The sequence below is a fragment of the Ambystoma mexicanum genome, chromosome 6q (genome assembly GCF_040938575.1).
Source record: "Ambystoma mexicanum isolate Mex_15411 chromosome 6q, UKY_AmexF1_1, whole genome shotgun sequence".
Taxonomy (NCBI): domain Eukaryota; kingdom Metazoa; phylum Chordata; class Amphibia; order Caudata; family Ambystomatidae; genus Ambystoma; species Ambystoma mexicanum.
In genome coordinates this window covers 1,106,091,925-1,106,113,939 of record NC_090937.1, presented here as the reverse complement: position 1 = coordinate 1,106,113,939, position 22,015 = coordinate 1,106,091,925, and the positions used below count along the sequence as shown (strand labels likewise).

The 22,015-nt window shown below is 47.9% G+C and overlaps 1 protein-coding gene across 1 annotated transcript in view; it reads right to left on the bottom strand.

Moving 5' to 3' along the window:
* Positions 1-22,015, bottom strand: part of SGCB (sarcoglycan beta) — a 415,573-nt gene that overhangs the window by 147,439 nt on the left and 246,119 nt on the right. The window contains exon 4 of the mRNA XM_069631676.1: positions 4,539-4,730. Within this exon, the coding sequence (XP_069487777.1) occupies positions 4,539-4,730 (192 nt within the window). The remainder of the gene's footprint in view (positions 1-4,538; positions 4,731-22,015) is intronic.

Genomic DNA, 22,015 nt, shown 5'->3' with positions numbered 1-22,015 from the left:
GAGGGGAAAGGCAGGAGAGGGGGAGAGATAGTCGGGGAAAGGATAAGGAGGGGGGAAGCAGAAGGGGGGAAGGAGTTTCAAGGAGGAGGAGAGATTTAAGGGAAGTGCGGAATGAGGTGAAGGTGGGGGTAGAACGGATAGCAAGAGGAAGGGAGTTCCAGTGTAGAGGTGCTAGGAGTTGGAAGGAGCGGAAACGGGAGGAGGCACAAGGGGACGGAGGTACAGTGAGAAGGAAATGGTCAGCTGAAGGGAACGGGAGGGGGAGTAGAAAAAGAGAAGGGAGGAGAGCTAAGGGGGAGCGAGACCATGGAGGGATTTGAAGACAAGGCAGAGAAATTGAAATATAAGTTGGGAGTGAAAAGGAAGCCAGCCAAGGTAAGAGAGAGAGGTAGAGATGGAGTCACGGGAGGTAAGGAGACAGAGGGTACGAACAGCAGAGTGGTAGATGGATTTAAGAGGGGCAAGATGAGAAGTAGGAAGTCCAAAGAGTAGGGAAGAGCCGTAGAAGAGGCGGGAGAAGATGAGGGAGGAGATTAAGAGTTTAGTAGCGTGGAAAGTGGGAGAAGGACGGATTCTGAGAATATTGAAGGGTTGGTAGCGACAGGTGCGGGATGTGGGGGAAATATGCTGGAAGAAGGAGAGAGAGGAGTCAAAGAGAACGCCTAAATTACAAGCTTGAAGAGAGATAGGGAGATTGGAGGAGGGAGATTGGAGGGAGGAAAGTGAATTTATCAACCGCAGGGATAGAATCTGGGGATTCCCAATTTTTTGCCACCCTATTTTGTAAGGCCACATGAAAAGGTAAGAAGATTGGGTCTGTAGGTGAACCTTGGTCCGAAATATCAGTAAGGTCATCCTGGATGAATTGAGCTGGTGGCTTAGCCCAACCTAGGTATTCAACTACCTTTGACATCAGGTGCCGATAAGAGGAATCTGTGTGTTCCCCCGGCTCTGGTCCACCGAACTCAGTTTCAGGGCATGTCTCAACACCACTAGCATTGTGCAGTGTGTCAACACGAGCTCTCATCTTACTCTCCTCTGAGATTAAACAATCTGGCACATTAGGATTTTCAAACTCAAGGCCAAAGGGAACCCCCTCTTCCTCAGACTTCTCTTCTTCCTTAAAAATCGAAGAGAGGGATTTAAAGTACTCCTTCCTAGGCAAAGGAGTATAAACTTTGTCAGGAACCACCAACGGTGTAGGCTTTGGGGGAGGCTTTAATTTAGCATCTTCGCCAGTTTTAACATGCTAAGAAGGCTGAGTTGGAGCCACAGTAATTTTTGGCACTGATGATTTTGGAGTCGACGTCGACAAAGGCGTCAATGGCATAGATGGAAATGGCGCAGACGGCATTGAGGATTCAACAGTCGTCTTCGAAGATTTCTTCTTCGAGGTATGTGGAGTCTTCGATGGCGTCCACATTGAGCGCCTGTCACGACTCGTGTGATTTTCTTTCATAGGAGTTATTAAGGTTCTCGATGGGTCTTTCTTCGATCATCCGGGCTCGAGGGCATGTAAGTGTCTGAACGGGACCGCTCTCGTCTGGCTTCCGAAGAAGGCATGGAAGGAGGCTTGCCCTTCCATACAAAATTCCTCCCACTCTGCGGTTGAAGAATGTTTTGTGGGGCACTTACATTTTCTGGGCGATTCGTCCGACGATGATGGCGACCGATGGTGCCATCTCTTCGATCGTTTCGTCGAGGACGACGAGTGGTGGGAGCCACTACGGGATCTTAATCTCTTTTTGTCCTTTTCGCGTCGAGTAGAACCATCTCCAGACTCGACGGTAGAGGAACAATCAGCTTTAGTTTTACGGCCTACCTGCAATTTTCTATTCCTTTCTCGCAGGGCTTTACTCGTCATTGCCTGACATTTCGAGCAGGAATCCGTGTCGTCGGCCTCCCCCAAACACCATAGGCACGAGTGATGCAGATCTGTGATGGACATTTTCGAATCGCATTCTCTGCACTTTTTGGAACACGAACGAGGTGTAGTCGGGGGTCGATGACGAAGACATGTCAATGTATTTATTTTGATTTTTTAAAGAACTGCTTACTAAGTAAATACTAATGAGGCGCGCTGAGTCTCCTAAGCAAACACGTTTGCGGAAAAACTGAACTGAGGCCAACGGGCACCGCACTTGCTACTTATACACCCGATGACGTCAGCCTTGACGGAGGCCTTCGATGGATACCGACTCAACTCTATCGACGCACAGCGCCCTCTGCCGAGTATGTGTTTTACGAACGCAGCCGAAGCTGGACGAGATATCAAAGATGAGGAATACGTTGGAGGATACAATCCATTCGAAGTGATCATTTACAAGAGACAATTTCGCCATCCTACCCGAGACATCCAGGGGGTGGGAACTACCTCTCTGGATCCAAGGTTTATCTTTGTATTTATCTATTTGTTTTTTAACACTTTTGACCAAACCTATATCAGAGACACTTTCCTTACACTTTAGTTGTTCATCTTTAGTGTAAGGGTCAGATTAATATTTTGGACAGGTTTTATTTGAATAAAGATGTCTGATGTTGATCAAACAACACTTTTTTTTTGTTGGTCAAAGGGAGCAGGAAAAAGGGGAGAGAAAGTGCTCATTTTGTCTGCATTGGTACCTCTAAACCCTTTAGCACGCGAGGGTATGTAACAAATATGAGATGGTGGCAGACCCTGACACCATGTGGAGGAAAAGCCGGGATTGTGCAGCGATCACCCTTTTGGTCATTATCAAAAATGAATTAATTTAGCCCTTCCGAAACCCAATAATCCACCTATATTTATAGTTACAATGCATTATGCACATGTTCAATTACTTCTTTTATGCTTGCATTAATGAAATAAATTGCAGGACACACATATTTGTATTCTGTTAATCTGTGGTGTAATCTTTGAGTATTGCCTATTCTACTGTTTGTTGTATGTGGGGTCCCTTCTAGCCCTCCCCATCCTTGGTAGATCGAGGCACTTACATTACACATGTATACCACATTGTTCATGTAAAATCAGGTGACATTAATAATTGCCCTCACTGGGTCACCATTATGTAGCAGGATGTTTCTCCCTCATGCCTGAGGCATTTATAATATGCTTGAGGCATTTATAATAGGGGGAAACATTTTATAACTCTATTCGGTACCTGTGCAGGGGACAGAATATGTGCATAAACGGACCTCCTACTACATTCTAGTCTGGTACCTAAGGTTCTAGGGTTCTCCTTTCTTAATGAATCAACCCGAGGTCTGGAAGGATGAATGCAAGGGCAAAACCATCATGGCGTGGATTACCTCACTTTGGAGTGCTCTATGCCATAGCCCAAGAGGTTAACTTACATTTAAAAGGACCCTGAATAACGCGATTTAATTCAGACATTCGGTGCTTAGCCATCAATTTTGGAACTCTCCAACCTTCGAGCAGGGACTGGAGAATGTGGCACAAGTCAGGAACATGGATGATAATATACCATGATAAGCAGCCAAAATCTGCACAAACAAATACAACCCATTCAACGAAAACCATCAGTGACTAACACACGCAGCCAGCTAAAATCTATCACAACCAGTCTTCCTCACTCTTCCTGCCAAACCATGCAAACGGGGGTCCATCAGATGTGAAGGCGATTTGAAAGCACTTCTACATGGCCTTAGAGCAACCTCACAGAGTTATACCAAACATCTTAAGTATGTAAATAAATAGACCTCAGGGCCACATTAGACATTCACATGTCAACTGTTGAGCTGCACATTGACATGCATGAGTCAGGGAAAGATTAATATCCAATTTGGTGACTAGGAATCAGGCACGCAGAAGGTACAGTACAGTTAGGGCTCACAAATAGGTTAACATATGCCATTAAAATAATTAATGGTTGTACATTACTTAACAAGTTCTAGCCTGAAGATGAAGTGTAGCTATAATGTTTCAGGGAATCCTCTCTAGCTCAGGAGAATCCGTATTGGAGGAAGGTTAGGAATAAAATGAGGACTAGCCCAGACTGAGTGATGTCTCAATGGTACCCTGCTTAAAACTGTAACCAAATGTAATTGATAGTTATGGGGGTGAGTGCAGATGAGCAAAGGCCACATTGAAGAAATATGAGTAGAGGAGAACACGACTAGGCCAAAAAAGAATAACAGGACTCCATTTTAAGAGTCGACAGTGAACCTCAAGAGAATTTTGTAACTTCAAATTGTTTTCCAATTTAGGGATACAAGACATTTATTTAAAATAAAAAACAATTCTACAAGGAATTGAGTTCCATATTGAGGTGAAGTGGTCATATCGGTTTTCATGACTATTGAGATGAAGATTACAAAGGCATGTCCTTCTGCAAGACCTCACGTTAACAGGGTCTGTCTAGAAGCTGTAGGTTATTCGAATGTTTTCCAAAGAGTAAGCATTCCTCTTCATAGAAGAGATACAATACCATATCTTGGTAAAATATGAAACCTGTTACAATGATACATATTTCCAAAGTTATCAAAGTATAAGAAAATGTAATCTAAAAAAGAAAAAGAAAAAAAAGACTGCATACCCTTTCAGTAGATGCTTTCAAGACATTTAGAGTTTTCACACCCGCTGGCAAATGGAATTCGTGTTTCTCGTAGTCTGTGCTGAACAAGGTATTCTGGGTCCTTGGGTCAACAAACGCCATTCCCACATCACTGCTGATGGAGGTTTTATCTTTTTCCACACTGAGTTTTGTTGTCCCCTGCTGAAACACAACCTTCAAAGTACAACATTATAAAAATAGTGTTAGAAGCTTTAAGGTATGAATCCAAATACTACAAAAATAGCTTTTTGTGGCATCTCATATGTTTAACACGCCCCTTTTCCGAATACTATCTGGTTGAAATTATTCCAGCCATGTGGTAGGTTTGCCATTCTATTTCTGCCCTTGCTTTCAACTTTAAACATGTAGGAAGTCTGAATGGTTGTTTGAAAAAAGAACTCAGAAGAATCCCTTTATGGATTAAGGAGCAATCGACTCCCGGTGATTGAAGACTATTGTTTTTTGTTCTGATGCTCACAAACAAAATAAATGCAGAGGGTAATTGCAAGCAATTTTGGAAAAGGAAAACAAGAACAAGGAGAAGAAAAGTAAAAAAAGACATTGCAGGAGAAGCAAACAGAATGAAATTGCATTTTAGTTGCACAATTTGTGTGAGTTTGACAGCTTATTGGTGATGCCTATAATCGGCACATCAATGTGAGAACTAATATTCAATATAATGGAGTATATCCTTGCACCGATAAACGCTCTCTATAAACTGCACTTAACCTGCACATCAAATCAGGGTGATTCATGAACGAAAAAAGTCCCAATATCTGCACAAGGTACAAAAAACAATACTTTAACTTTTGCGAATCCAAAGTCCTCGCCTTTAATGTAAGTAAGTACTGGTGTATGTATCCATAGTAATGCAAGGAAATACACTATGCGTATAGCGAGCTCTAAATAAACTATTGAGTGTTGGTAAAGAATTTGACTTTAATTCATTTAATTCAACCATTATTATCGGTTGAGGTTACAGTGTCAATACTGCAGGTGACCACCACTTTGAAGTGGTACATCATTACTGTTTACCAATACGCACTATTAAATGACAGTAATGGACATTTTCGGACCAGGTTATTTTTATATAACAGATGTTATCCAGAAATGGTCTTGCTAGTGCTTGACGAAAGTAAAACTGACCGGAAATCATCAGTTCTGGTCGTCCGTTTACACGCAAATCAATGCTGAAATTAACTGATGATAACTTCAAAAGTCTAGCATTGGAACAACAACTTTAGTGTGTTTGCTGTTTCTGCTCACACCAGTGCAGCATTAATGTTGCACACCTTACTAGCAACTGTATCCAAGCACATGCTGTTAAGTGAAACTTTATATCAGTATGACTTGAATTGTAGATAATTAGCCTAGAGTTAATCCATACTTACAACGGGAACGACCGGAACAGTCCTTTCATAAACTCTTTTACCAGTCGATGGGACCACAGGGACGTCGGTCCTGTGGTTCTGGTATATCTGGAGATCGCCGCCAGATGAATCTTAATAGAGGCATGGGCTAGCCCAGCCTTTGCCAGCGATAGAAGGTACGGCAGCACTTGAGGGGCCGTAATCCGTAGGGGGTTGATCTTCTGTGCACGGCACCAGATAGAGAACCTCTTCCACTTATGACCGTAGCATTTGAGAGTCGAGGACGCCCTGGCCTTTGCAAGAACCTCTCTGCAATCGGCCGGTATATCGTAGCCTCCAAACTCTAGCGCTGCAGGAGCCAAGCCTGCAGGCTCAGCGACGCCGGGTCATGGTGGAAGATGGCGCCTCCTTCTCAGGAGAGAACGTCCGCGTCCGCCGACAGCTTGATGGAAGGGGACGTTGACAAGTCCAGAAGGTCCGGGAACCAGATCTGCCTCGGCCACGCCGGTGCGACGAGGATCATCCTGCACCGGGACCTCTTGAGCTGGTTGATGAGTCGAAGCAGCAACGGCAACGGAGGGAATGCATACAGGTATAGACCGTCCCAGGGGAACGAGAACGCATCGCCCATGCTTCTCGGCTGGGGAAACCTGCTGGCGAACCTCTTGCACTTCGAGTTCGTCGCTGTTGCGAACAGGTCGATTTGGGGTTTGCCCCATCGTCGAAAGAGTTGATCCACCTGATCCTGGTGCAGTTCCCACTCGTGACACGCACGCAGCTTCCTGCTGAGCGAGTCGGCGATGGTGTTGCTTTCTCCTGCCAGGTGGAAGGGAACCAGGAACATCCCCTGGGCGACCGCCCAGTGCCACAGATCCTGTGCCTCTTTGGATAGGGCTGGGGATCTGGTGCCTCCCTGCTTCCGTATGTAAAACATTGTTGTGGTGTAGTCCGTGAAGATCCGCATCACCTTGCCCTTGAGCGACGGGAGGAACGATTTGAGAGCCCAGAACACGGCTCGGAGTTCCAGGACGTTGATGTGCAGGGGCCTCTCCTCCGGGAGCCAGAGGCCTCTTGCGTGGAGATCTCCGGTGTGGGCGCCCCAACCTTCTAGGGAGGCGTCCGTCGTCAGCGTCTCCTGGTACGCCAGCGTCTCCTTGCCCGCCGTGAGGTGCGCTCGAACGCCCCACCACTGAATCGCCCGCCGGAACACCTCGTTGAGGGGGACCCTGTCTTCGAAGGTGCCCGTCATCTGTATCCAACGGGCGTCGAGAAATTCTTGAAGAGGGCGCATCTGTAGTCTGCAGAGGCGCACCAGGTAGATGCAAGCGGACATCATCCCCAGGAGGGACTTGATGGACCTCACCCTGGCCACGTCCGTGGCTAGCAGGCGCTGCACTTTGCCTAGAATGGTCTTCGTCCGTTCTTCCGACGGGGCCGCCAGGCGCCTCACTGTATCGAGCTTCGCTCCCAGAAACAGGGCCACCTGCGACGGCACCAAGTGGGACTTCGGGTAGTTTATGGCGAATCCCAGGTTTGTGAGTAGCTGGACGGTCCTCGCAGTGTGTTCGACGGCGAGTTCCCTCGTCCTTGAGCGGATGAGCCAGTCGTCCAGGTAGGGGTAGACGTGAATCCCCTGTAGGTGCAGCCGTGCCGCCACTGGTGCTAGGCACTTGGTAAAGACCCTGGGGGCCGACTTCAATCCGAACGGCAGTGCTCTGAATTGGTAGTGGCGTCCCTGGACGACGAACCTGAGGAACTTTCGGTGACTTTTGAGGATGGGAACGTGGAAGTAAGCATCCTTCAGGTCCAACGACGATAGAAAGTCGCCCTCCTCCAGCTGTCCCAGTACGTGCTGGAGGGTGACCATCCTGAACTTTTGTGATCTGATGTATTTGTTCAAACGACGAAGGTCCAGGATGGGGCGCCAGCCGCCCGTCTTCTTCCTGACGAGGAAGTACCTTGAGTACACCCCAGAGCCCCGGAGTCTCTTCGGGACAAGCTCGATGGCGCCTTTCCTGAGCATCGCCCGTACTTCCAACAGCAGTTGCGGGACGTGATTTTCCTTCCTGGCCACAGGAGGAACGTGAGGGCACTTCCTCAGGAATTCGATAGAGTGTCCTCTTGCCAGGGTATCCAGCACCCAACGGTCGGTGGAGATGGACTTCCACACGCCGATGAAATTCGTCAGCCGGCCTCCCATCGGGGTGCTTCGGTGGGGGCCCGAGACCACGGCCGGTTCAGTCCTGCTTGGAGGTGGAGGCCTTGCCACCCTGGCCACCTTGCCGACGGCGGTGAGGCGCTCCCTGCTTGCCGCGACCCCTATAGGCCTCCTGAGACGAGGAGTGTGCCGCCTGGCGGTAGGACGATGAGCCACCGCTGGATCCCTTGGAGGCACCCTGTCTGCCTCCGGAGCTCCGAAAGGGCCGTCGTTGCTGAAGGGCTCCTAGGGCACGGGCCGTCTCCGTGTCCGTTTTTATGGCTTGGAGGGACTCGTCCACTGCCTTCCCGAACAGGTTGCTGCCGTCGAACGGCATGTCCAACACCCTGGTCTGGACGTCCTGACGGAAGTCGGTCGCCCGGAGCCAACCCCGTCGTTGTAGGCAAACACCGTTGCCCAGCTGGCGGAACCCGGTATCGGCAATATCGGTTGCCACCGTTATGGCGTGGTCCGACGCCACCTCGCCCTCTTGCAGTATTTCTAGGGCCTCGGACCTCTTGTCGTCCGGCAGGAAGTCCAATATGGGGGCCAGCTTAAACCAGAGCTCCCTGTCGTAACGGGCCACGATCGCCAGGACATTGGCCGCTTTGATCGTCGTCACCGCCGACTAAATGACCCGCCGCCCCATGGCGTCCAACTTCTTTCCCTCGCCGTCCGGCGGGGAATTCAACATCGAGGCTCCTGACCCCGCCGCTTTCTTCTTCGCCGCCGCCGAGACGACCGAGTCTGGCGTTGGCTGGGCCCTAAGGCACAGGGGAGCGGTTTCGGGGACCCGGTACTTCTTCTCGTACCGGTCCCGTTTGGCTGGTGCCGTGGAGGGGTTTTTGAGGACCGACAGGCCCTCCTCCCAGATGTCATCGATTAGGGGCACCGCGATGACCGTCTTCCTCTTGGCCTCCCGGCGCTGATAGAGGAAACCTTCCTTTCTCTGCTCCTCCGGGCAGAGCAGGAACAATTCAGACGCCCTGGCGATCATGGCGTGGAATGAGCCAATCTCGTCGGGCGGCGAGGCCCGCGCGACGGGAGACCCGTTCCGTCGTCGTCGCCCTCAGAACCCGTCGTCGAGCCCAACGCACTGTCAACTCCCGACTCGTGGGAGGATGAGGAGGGAACTGTAGGCCTTACGGGGGCGAGCGGAGGAGAGGGTTGAGTCCTCCGTCGTTTGTTCTGAGGACTTCCCGACGGGCCAGGTTGCGGGTCCTCCGGCATGGGCCGTGGGAATCTCGTCCTTATCTCAGAGCATAAGGACTGGATGGCAGACAAAATGGCCGCCGAGCCATCCTGAGGCCTAGGATCCGGCTGCGCCGGAAGGGAAGGCCGCTCTTCCTCACCATCCTCGTCTTCCTCGGTTATCTCCCGAGGATCTTCATGACGGGATCGAACCTTCTTGAATTGGACTTCCTCCTCCGAGGCTGACTCTGAGCTCGAGGAGGGCACCGTGCCCCCCCTCGCTTCTTCCATCATGGCGGCCACGACGATGGGCTGAAAAGAGGATTCCCTCCTTGGCGGCAGGAAAACTAGTCCCGGAGGCAGTCTCCGCTGGCGGTGTCTCTGCCGGCTTGGCAAGAGTCGCAGCGATAGCCTCGACAGAGGCCTTCGCCTGCTGGGTAGGGGCCCTCACCACCTTAGGTGCGTCCCGGGCCTTCTCCTTCGGGGGAGGGGCAACGCCTCGCTCCCCCTCTTCCGAGATCGGACAGGGCTTCTCCCGAAGCTTACCCGGGGTCTCAGACTTTCTCTTCCCCGAACCGGAGCGTTGGCTCGTGGTTGACGGTGCCGGGGAAGGTGCGCCCAGCCTGGCGACCGAAGAGCCCGACCTTTCGGCGCTCCCGGAGCCAGTGGACTCGCAGCGCTTGGCCTGGTGTTGGGCCCCCGTCGCCGGGGCGCCAGCACAGGACTTAGAAGCCCGCTCGGACCCTTTCTTCTTCTTCTCACCCGTCAAGCCCTTCTCCAACCAGCTTGCGAGACGGGATCGACGGTCCCTCATGGTCCGCTCCGACAAGTTCTTGCAGAACTGGCAGTCCTTCTCTACATGAGTCTTGTCCCCATGAAGACAGTAGAGGCATCGCGAATGTTCGTCTTCCTTAAACACATTCTGCAGCCCGCATCCAGGGCAGCTGCGAAACAGCTTGGGTCCGGGCGACGAACTCGCATCCTGGGCCATCTCGAAGTAGGCCGCGAATCTTCTGGAATCCTCCAAGAAGTTGATTCGACGAAATCTTCACCCTTGAGGGGCGTAGGAAAATCCCGCCATGGATAGCCGTTAACGGGAGTAGAAACGGTGGAGCTTGAGGCTCGATTAACCGAAAAAATGTGAAAATTCACCTGAAAAAGCGCGAAACACGCAGTAAAAGCTCGAGAGCTAAGCACGAGGACTCCCAACACTTGAACGTGCGGTAAAAATCTGAAGATGGCTGCCAGAGGCGGGGCTTAGGTAGAGGGCAGTCATTGGCTGTGGTCAGTATGACGCAGAGATCAGTGATTGGTTACTACTAGGAAAGACAGATCAGAAACAAAACGGATACTGATTTTTTCTTTACCGAGGATTCCCAGCCTGACGACGGGGAATATTCATGAGCATGTGAATCCATGCCAGACCCCATGCTGGAGAAGTGATTGTAACAAAGGAAAGAGCTGATGACCTGGCTAGACAGCTTTTGCAAGGTCAAGCTGGACAAACTCCTTTACCCGGTTCCGGGGGAAACCCCGCTCCTGTGCTTTCCAGTAACCCGGTGCAGATTAATCTACCTGGAAACATGCCGCTGGCCCCACCCGAACGCTTTGCTGGGGACCCCAAACGATTCGCTGCAGTCATGAATCAGTGTCGTTTGCATTTCCTATGCAGACCTGGGGCCTTCCCTAATGACCAGACCAAGGTAGCCTTTGTATTGTCATATCTCAGCGGCAGTGCTGCCGATTGGTCAGTTCCACTGGTAACTCAAGATGACCCGATTCTTCGTGATTTTCAAGGATTTCAAGCAAGCATGGAAAGGTTATTTGCTCGTCACTCCCAGGGGCAGGCTCTGGATGACGAGCTTCTATCTCTGCGACAGGGCAATCAAGACCTCCTATCCTACATTGCAACCTTTAATAGACTGTGGAAACTGGGTGGCCAGAGGATAAAATAATCACGTTATTTGATCGGGGTCTACGCAGAGAACTTAAAGATGTCCTGGCCCAAGTTGTAAATCCGCCCCAAGAATGCTCAGAATATATAGACTTAGTGGTCCAATTGGATCACAGACTGCAAAACAGAAAAGCACATCGGTCCAAGTTTGAGACCCGGGTGTTGGTCAAGACCCACGCTAACCTCAAGAGGGCTGAAGCCTCTGAGCCAATGCAAATCGGAGGGGTTAAAGGACCTCTAACTCAAAAGGAACGTGAAAGAAGCCGGCAGATGCAATTATGTCTTTATTGTGGGTCCTCTGGACACTTTCTACGAGATTGCCCGGCAAAGCCGCCCAAGAAGGTGGTAGGAGCCGCTGATAAAATCCATGAAAACTCTGTATCGGGAAACGACCACGCCCGACAAGCGTAGGGGTCCGCTTGCCGAGCTTGAAAACTAACTCTCAGACCTCGCATTTCATTGTGCCAATGGTCCTCGTAGATCCGGAACAGCCTAAGCGGTTGCATGCAATAAAGCCATACATCGATAGTGGGGCTATAGGAAACTATGTGGATCGTGAATTGGTCTCCAGGATTAACCTCCCTCTGCGTCCTAAAACCAGCAAAGATGTCATCACCACAGTTGATGGAACCGAAATTGCCTCTGGACCGGTAACACATTCCACAGCTGAGGTGACACTTGTAGGTCCGGACGGCCATCGGGAGGCAGTTGTGTTTGATGTAATCAAGGCTCCACAGTTTCAGGTTATTCTCGGAATCCCTTGGTTAGAGACACATAATCCTCGAATTGATTGGCGAGCGAAGAGAATAACCTTCCCGGATTGTGCGCAAACCTGCTACCCAGAAAATCTGAAGATCAGTCTAGCATCAGTAACCTCTGTCTCCATGCAACTACCTCCGGAATACCAAGACTTTCAGGACGTCTTCCAAAAGGAACAGGCCAACACGTTACCTCCTCACAGATCGTACGATTGCCAAATCGATCTGGTGCCCGGTGCACAACCCCCTTGTGGCAGGATTTATGCCCTTACTGAACCGGAGAATCTGCATTTGAGACAATATTTAGATCAATACCTAGCCAATGGTTTCATTCGCCCGTCAAAGTCTCTGGCATCCTCGGCTTTGTTCTTCGTGCCAAAAAAAGAAGGCGACCTTAGAACTTGTATCGATTACCGCGCATTGAACCAGATAACTGTTAAAAATCGTTACCCTCTGCCTTTGATCCCTGAACTCCTTGACCAGGTGAAGGACGCTTGCGTATACACCAAGTTAGATCTCCGGGGGGCTTATCATCTGGTACGAGTAAAAGAAGGCGACGAATGGGAAACGGCCTTCCGTACAAAATATGGACTATTCGAATACCAGGTGATGCCTTTCGGGTTGTGCAACGCGCCTGCTGCCTTCCAATTCTTCATGAACGATGTCCTTCGGGAACTCATCGATGTCTGTGTTGTCGTGTATATCGATGACATTCTGGTGTACTCCTCTTCGGAATCAGATCACAGAAAACATGTCAGGGCCGTCCTAGAGAAATTGCGCCAGCACAAACTGTTTGCAAAGCTGGAAAAATGCGTTTTCCATACCACCGAGGTTGAGTTTCTTGGATTCATCCTCACACCTAAAGGGGTCCGAATGGACTCACGGAAAGTGGATGCCATCCTCAAATGGCCATCACCTAGTTCGGTGAAAGGTGTCCAAAGCATGCTTGGTTTTGCCATTTTTTATCGCAGGTTTATCCCGGAATTTTCACGTGTGGTGCAACCCATCACTGCACTCTTGCGGAAAAATAAACGTTTTGAATGGACCGAGGAAGCTGAACAGGCCTTTCAGGAATTGAAAGGTAAATTTACGTCCGCACCTATTTTGAAACACCCGCGTCCCGATCTCCCATATATAGTCGAAACCGACGCGTCCAGCTTAGCCATGGGAGCTGTCCTGTCTCAGAGAGACCCCGAAACCAACCAACTGCACCCCGTAGCATTTTGGTCCAGAAAGTTCTCGCCGCCGGAGATAAATTATGCAATCACCGATAAGGAATTATTAGCCATTAAGTCCGCCTTTAAGGCTTGGCGGCATTATCTTCTTGGCGGCAGGCATACCATCACCGTGATCACTGATCACCGAAATTTACAATATTTAAAAACTGCCAAGGCTCAGTCTTCACGACAGCTCCGATGGGCTTTGTTCTTTGCTGAGTTCGATTTTGTAATCACTTACCGTCCCGGCTGTAAGAATGGCAAAGCGGACGCGCTATCTCGAATTGGAATGGGAGAAATGGACACAAACTCAGAACCTGTGCCGATAATTCCTGAACAAAGAATTTTGGGCATAACCACTTTACAAACCCTTGAAGACATTCAAGCACGGGTAAAACAATTCCTGGACTCTTCAGCCTTGCAGGATTGGATCAAAAGGGGGTCTTACTTTTCAGTGAACGATGGCTTACCTTATTTCCAAGGACGCTTATTTTTGCCAGAAAAGGAATTGCAAGAACTGGTTATTTCCCGTCATCGTGATACTCTGATGGAAGGACATCCTGGCATTGCCAAAACAGAGGAAAAAATTAAACGACAATTCTGATGGCCTTCCTGGCGAAAGGATATTAAATCTTTTGTGATGTCCTGTGGAGTTTGCGCCCAAAACAAAGGTCAAAAAACAAAACCCGCCGGTCTTCTTCAACCCTTAGACATTCCACCAGCACCTTGGCACACCTTGTTACTAGATTTTATCACGGACCTGCCCTCTTGTAATGGATACAATACTATTCTGGTTGTGGTGGATTTATTTTCCAAGATGGCCCATTTTATTCCGTTGAAAGGATTACCTTCAGCTTTTGTTCTTGCCAAGGAATTCCTCGAAAATATCATCCGTTTGCATGGATTCCCGTCCATACTAGTCTCCGATCGGGGAAGCCAGTTTATTTCTCATTTTTGGAAAAAGTGTTGTCAACTGGCACAAATCGACGTAAGACTCTCAACCAGCCACCACCCACAGACCGATGGTCAGGCGGAGAGAACGAACTAGACCCTTGAACAATATCTACGATGTATGTTGCACCAATCGGAGGGTAATTGGAAGGATATTTTATGGGTGGCTGAATATGCATACAATAACTCGATACACTGTGTAACTGGTCAGAGCCGCTTTTACACCCTATATGGACATCACCCTCGTACTTCAGACTTGGACTCACCTTTGAGCATCGAAATGCCCGCAGTGGACCATTTGCATTCTACGATTACTCAAGCCTTCAAGGATGCAACTGCACACTTACAACATGCGAAAGGGAAATACAAAAAGAATGCGGATCTGCATCGAAGAGAGGCGCCTCCATACCAAATAGGGGATCAAGTATGGTTGGCTACCAAACACTTATCGCTCAAGGGACCTCGGACTTTTAATCCAAGGTATTTAGGCCCTTACTCGATCAAAGCTATAATTAACCCAGTGGCAGACAAGCTAGATCTACCAGCTAACATGCGGATTCACCCCGTTTTTCATGTGTCACTTTTGAAACCAGTGCAACCAGGAACCAGATTAATAAAGCCACCAGAACCAATCCAGATAGATGGGGAGCCTGAATTCGAGGTGAAGAACATTTTGGATTCTAAGATCTCAAAATCAAAACTTTTCTATCTAATTGATTGGAAGGGGTACGGGCCTCAGGAAAGGTCTTGGGAACCCAGCGACCACGTACATGGCACCTCGGCTAGTAAAAAGGTTCCATCGGAATTTCCCAAACAAACCGAAACCTCCAGAGGGAACGACCTTGGGAGGGGCCTTGAGGGGGGGAGTGCTGTCATGATGCCTACCCCCGGAGCACCAGGCCAGGCCCAGCACCCCCGGGAGCAGGCATCATGCCCCCGGGTAAAAGCCCAGCGGCCCCTTATAGGGGCTCTTTGGACTCTGTCCTGGCGCCTTTGGCGCCAGGCTCATGTTGGACATCAGTCCTGGCGCCATAGGCGCCAGGCTCATAAAGGAAAGTGTTTGGTGCACTTACCTGATGCAGACCATGCTGCATACTCACCTGATGCAGACCATGCTGCATGAAGACCCAAGCCAAATGAGGCTTAGGAGGGACTATTTTACTGAAGGGACTATTTTGTTACTTGGGTGGGGCTGTGGAAGAATACTTACCTAGGACTTCTTCCAAGGCTATTTAAGCCACGCCCGGACAGCCACACATGCTTTGCGTTGTTCTGCATCCCAGCAGCTGAACGCTCAACGTGTCTGCTCCTGCACCTGGACTCCAGCCACGCCCGCCTCGAACCTGGAACACCTGTAAGGAAAGAAGAGAAGAGAAAGGTGAAAACCAAGAACTTATTCAAACTTCTTACCTGCATCCGGAATCTTCACGCCAGCATTCTTGAAGAAAGACTTCCATTTAAAAGCATCGCGTTGCTCGCTGAAGCGCCGCGCTTCACTCACCTGTCCTCGAGACATCTCCCGGCTCCATCGCGGCTGTCAGCACCGGTCGCCACATCTCTGCACCTAGGGGAGAGAAGAAGAGACAAAAGGTGAGCAGAGGGAACACAGGAGGAAAGCCGAATTTTCAGCCATAATACTTACCGGCTTTTCTTGGTGAACCATTCCACATTTCGGGTCGGCGCCGCTTCGTTGGCAGGTACCGCACCCCGGCCCCTATGGGGAAAGCACAAAAGACATTACTGGGGAATTATAAAGACATTTAGAGGGGTCGCCCTCATCACTAACTCACCTGATTTTACCATCGGCAATTTAACCCATCAACGCATCGCCTTCGTTCTGCACCTGAAATAAAGGACAGATCACAGGTTAGGAAGACAACATAAAAAGAGGCTCACACTTGAACTTTTGAATCTTCATACTTACGGCGTATCGCTCAGAAAAGTCAAGTGGATTTTGCCAGCGCCATTCTGAAAACCAGTGAAGTAACTGGACGAACGCGCGCCCCTGCACCAGAAGCAGGATGGAGAGTTCATCCTTCCAAACCATAAGGTGAGCTTAAACCGGGAGTTTTGGAGGAAGTCAGAGAAGAACGAAGGGGGAAATGGGGGAGCAAGCACACTATTCTGCAGACAGTTAATCCCCTTTCTCATCTGCAGAAGGATATTCCTACGGGCCAGACAAGCAAGATTTGGGGGTCCTGTTCAATCGGTGGTCCGAGTTCTGCCCATCACGCTTGAAGAGGCCACAGCAACCCAGACTAGACCAGTGCCTACGTGGGAGCCAGGTGAGCGTTACAACTTAGTGCTGCCTTGGATAAAGGTACACGTAGAGCACTGGATACATTTGAGTGTATGATTGAGAAATTATTTGAAAAATTGGGATGGAAACCCAAGTGAAAATTTGGAGAGGGGGCGGTGCTGAAAGCCTTGATAACGTCCGCTAAACAATTTGACTGGGTAAAGTCCAATGATAAAGGGGCAACTATGAAATCCTTAGACACTTTCTCCAGAATGCCATTTACACTCGGAGTAGCCCAAGACGACCTGAGGCTTCTCCCGTCAATCACGACTTGTAGGATTTGTATGCACATTAGCTTAAATAGACTAGATGTTCTTGAAGTAAGAGGTTCTTGGAATGAGACCCCGGAATCCGAAATAATTTGTAGGATCTGTTGCAATGAGCATGAAATTGAATCAGCAAGGCATGTCTTAACCAGATGCAATGGAATGCTCCCTGCTTACCAAAGATACTATCCTAATTTTGATGAAGACTCAGATGTCATAGCTGGTGAGGCTTTTTGGTTAAGAAGCCTCACAAGGATGAGTTGGAGAAAAATAATTGCAATAAGTATGGAAAATCGCTGATGACAAATTGAGGAAGTTTGAGGCAGATATTAAACTATTGAAGGGTATATGTATATAAAAACAGAGAAAAGAAAAGACACCTCGGGATAAGGGAGAAGTTGGGGTTAAGATGGCTGACTAGTGTAGTCGTATTATTTCCTTACTACTTCTTTCTTGTTCCCCCCTCACTTAACTCCTTTTGTCTTCCTTGTCTTATGTTCTACCCTCCTCTTGTGCTCTTTGGTTTATTCTTGGTATATTTTATACCTTATTAGCAATACACATTAAGGTGGAATAAGTTATGTTTTACCTTTTCGTGTGTAAAAAAAAATGCTGCTATGTTTTTATGTTTTATGTTAATATCGTATTTCTTGAAATCTGTTTAGAAATTTGTGTAAAAGTTTTTTGTTCTGATAAACTGTATACACAATAAAAGTACCAGTGGTAGCTCCTGGTCACTGGTACTGTTGGATACCCAGCAGATGCTTTTATCGCCTGCTAACCCGACCTGAATACCGAGCGCTGCCCCGTTCCAACATTGATGCATCTGTCATTATTGTCAAATGCGCAGGCGGATTCACAAAAGGTCGCCCTTTAAAATGTTTGTGAGAAACCACAACTTTAGGGCTTTTATCAACTTTTGAGAAATAACCATGTTCAAATCGCCTATTGCTGTGACCACTGACTTGAGAGCCACACTGAGGAAAATGCAGGATGCCATCATTCCTAATAGTTTCATTTCTGTGCAAACTGTTATGAACATTGGGTCTGGTAAAAAGTCAGTTTGCGCCAGAAGTGGTTGTACTCTTTCTTGTAAATGATAAGCCATTGTGTTAGTAAAGCCGTGAGGAACTTTAAATGTGGCTGGAGACTAAGCACAATATCTCGGTGTTTACTGAGTAACCCAGCTGATAAAGCAGGCTGATGGTCGTTTGTGTCCTTGAAAGACATTGCAAGGAGGCCCCCTGTTATGAGCTAATGGCCCAGAGAGGCGCCAACTTGTATCTCCTGTCAGCACAAGTGGTCTGCAACCATAGCTAGCGTCTTTCCAAACACCAAGGTGCTGGTGCTATGCCAAAAAGAAGGACCTTGAACTTAAAGTGTTGCTTTTCTACCTTGAACCTGAGGTAACAGGTTCAAGGAGACATACAAAATGGCATCATGGGGGACATTGACGGGGTGGGGGAGGGACACAGAGTGAAGATGGTACTCACTTCCCACATATGCTGAATTTCAAGGGTTAGAGGTGTTACATCTTAACTCTCTCTTAGCTAAAGCTTTTCACTGAATTTCAATGGTTGCAGCAATAGTTTTCTTTCGGGTCCACTAATCATGGCCTTCAGCCATGGCCAGAGGCCACGGCCAAATATGTTTCATAGTTTCTTGAAGTCTCACCAGACATGGCCTTTTGCCATGGCCATTGTACCTGTTGCATAGTTTCTTGAGGTCTCACTAGCCATGACCTTCAGCTGTGGCCTCTGTCCATGTTGTACCAAAAGCTTTCTTTTTGGCCCACTGGCTATGCTGAACCTTTTTTTATAGCTCCTTATTCCCAAGAAAATTTCACAGTAATCATTTGCGATAACAGACAATCCTGCGGATTTCCGCAATAACAGGAAAAAAAGTTCAAAATTAAAAAGTCTTCCCCATCCCCTTTTTTTCCAGGTCATATCACACCCCTCAATATCTTGTTCCCTTACTAAACCTTTCCCATTACCCCCTATGACTCATCACTGTGTGATGAACATTTTCTTCTGAGCCCGTCTTGTGGCGTTGTGTAATTTTGCAAGATTCCTGCGGTCTTCCCCAGATAAATCTAAAATGTTCTGCCCATAACTGTCTCCCCGATGCACTCCAAAATCCCCAACTTACTTTACATGGTGTCTTCTTTCCCACTCCCGACCTCTAGCCTGATGTGATTGCTACTGCTATTTATACATTGTCTACGGCCATGTCATCTAAGCAGTGGTGTTCAAAACATTCAGGGTTCCCCTAGGAGTTACTACAAAAAAAAAGAAGATGGAGTCTCTTTCTGAAGTCAAGAAAAGTTATTAGACTCTCATGGGGGAGTTCATTCCAAAGATTGATGGCTTCCCTTTTCCTCTTCCAAATAGTGTTTGAGCACTTTTAATTTTTGGCTTATCCCAGTATTACCACAGCATTCACACGCATCGAGAAAAAAAGAAAATGGTGGCCTTTCATTTCTGAAAAGCCTCTCACATAGCTCTCAACCCACACGCTTTTGGTGGGTGTCACCCACCTTGCAATCAGCTGACTCACCCACCAAGCCCCCTATATGCCAATTCACTTCAATGGGGTGTCACCCGCCAAAATAAATTAATATATTTAAAAAACCTGGTATTTTCACATGCCTGGATGACAAGAAATGGTTGAGAGCTATGCTCTCAGCCTCTCTAGTGCAAAGCACCAATGCCAATACATATATAAAAGTTTTAATGAGCAGGGGGCACCCCCCTTCTTTGTCAAATATTTTAAAACAACTACTGGACAGATGTACCACAAACTAGGCAAGGAAAGTGAGTCACCACTTTGTGTCCAAGTTGTTTCTTATTTGGTCCAAATCCTCCAGTGGGTTTCGCGCTACGGCTGTTAAAAAAACTGCACTTTGTAGGCTGAAAACTGTATTTTTTCATTTTCTTAGTTACATTTTCAGTTTTTAACAAATTGTTCCCAAAATGTCAAGTTTGGTAGGGTTAACTGAAGAACAAAGCACACAAGTGAATAGGTTCAAGAACACTATTGCTCATACACACGAAATCCCACCATTTTTTTGTGTAAACTCTGCCGTTTCTTCAATGAGACAATACTCAGAGGTTATAGAAAAAAAATCTCTCAGACACAATTATTTTATATGTTGGAACTGTGTGAGTGGTATACATAAAAGCACAATTCCAGGGAGAAACGGACATCAAAATGGTTTCTTGGACCACAACAGAACAAACAAGAATATGTTTTCAACACACTGTATCAAGGTGTTTTTCAGGCAAAAATAAAGACAGTGGCCCTCATTACGACCCTGGCGGAAATCGTGGCGCAATATGCACCATGGAGCACGGCGGAAAGCTGCCGATAGCGCCATGGGGGTTGGCGGATTTACCGCCCCATTCCGACCTTGGCGGGGCGGTAAATCCCCATTCCCCATTTTACCCTTCCCCATTCCCATTTTTGCCCCATAGGGTATAATGGGAGTGGGGAAGGCGTTAATTGCGCCACCGTAAAATACGGTGGCGTAATTAACAACAAGGTCCCGTAGCGCCATGGATTTCTCCGCCCGGAAAAACCAGGCGGAAAACGCTCCATGGCGCTACAGGAACTCGTAGTAGGGCGGACGGGTCCGCCGCGAATAACGCTGGCGTAAACCCACTCCGCCAGGGTCGTAATGAGGCCCAGTGTGTGTATAACAAACCCAATCTGTGTGGGGGTTTGTCAAAAATGCACAATTCAATGGTGTGAAGTTACAAAACAAGGTTCTTAAAACAACATAAAACATTTGCAAGGACACAAAAGAGAAATTTGCATGTGTGGACAGCAATATATGTGCTGTAGTTTCAGGGAAATAGTGCGTCTACACCAGGTGTTTCGGCCATTTGGAGTTGAGCTAGATGAGCCTCATCATTCATATGGCCATCATCAGGACGGGTTCTGTGTGAAATGACGTCTGTGCTGCAGGGGAAGGAGACCACAATCAGACGGGTGTATGAGCAAAATGATTTAAAAAGAATAAATCAGAGTTATTGTGTAATCAATGTGATTAGAAAACACACAGCTTACCTATGGGGTAAATTCACAGGCACTGTATAAGAGATCCGCTAGCCGCGTTGGCTGGTCTCTAGGTAATCCTGTTATACATAACAGAACAAGTACTATTGGTAGGGTCCATGACAAACATTTAGTTGGAAAATTTCCTTCAAACCCTTCCAGCGAGTCCAACGTCATTAGCAATAGAATTTTGGGAATAAATGTCAGATTTTCATTTCTAAAAAGCCTCTCAGCCTCTTTGCTGCAAAGCACAACGGGAGACATATAAAAAAAAAAGTTTGGGAGTACAGGGGGCCCATTGTCACCAAATATTTAAAAATGTTACTGGACAGACTTACCCCAAACCAGTCAAGGAAATTAAGTCAACGCTTTGTGCCCAAGTTGTTTCTTATTTGGTCTAAATCCGTCCAGCGTTTTTTGCACTACAGCATCCAACAAATTGAACTTTTTCTTTAGGGGCAAATGAATGGGAGTAGGCTGAAAACTGCTTTTTTTTCTTCTCTTAATAAGTTTTCATGTTTTATCAAATATTTCCTAAAATTCTGAATTTGAGAGGCCCACGACAAACTTATCATTTTGAATATTTCATCTGAATCCGTTCAGCGAGTATAAAGTTATCAGCAATAGAATTTTGCTCGCTAATCTATGCACAGCATGTGAATCTAAGCAGATACAAGCATCAGAAATACGATTACAGTGAGTAATGTATCCCTTCTGAGGTATGTGGAATCTGCTTAGATCACATACTGTGCATAGACTAGCGAGCAGTGGAAGAAGGAGGTGGGATGTGAGAAGGTTCACGAGCGAATAAGTGTCTTAGAACCGCTTGTCCCACTTGTGTGTCTGTCTTGGAATGAGTGTCAATGCAGTAGTGCTGAATGAAAGTATGTATAGAGCTCCATGTAGCTGCTTTGCAAATACTGTCTAAGGGGACATTTGCAATGAAAGCCAGAGTAGCTCCAGTACCTCTTGTGGAGCGGGCCCTTGGCATAAAAGGCAGTGTTTTATTTGGTAGGGAATAGCTGTAACGCTCACCTGACTCCCACGGGGGCGCTGGCCTGGTTCGCGCTGCTGTGACCTCGTCTAAGGTGATGCGCAGGGTTCGGAAGACGGACTGGACCGGGCCCCAGATCTGGCTTGTCTGACTCGCAGAAGTATCCTTCTGTAGGTGAGAATAGGGGGTTAACTGTCTGCGGG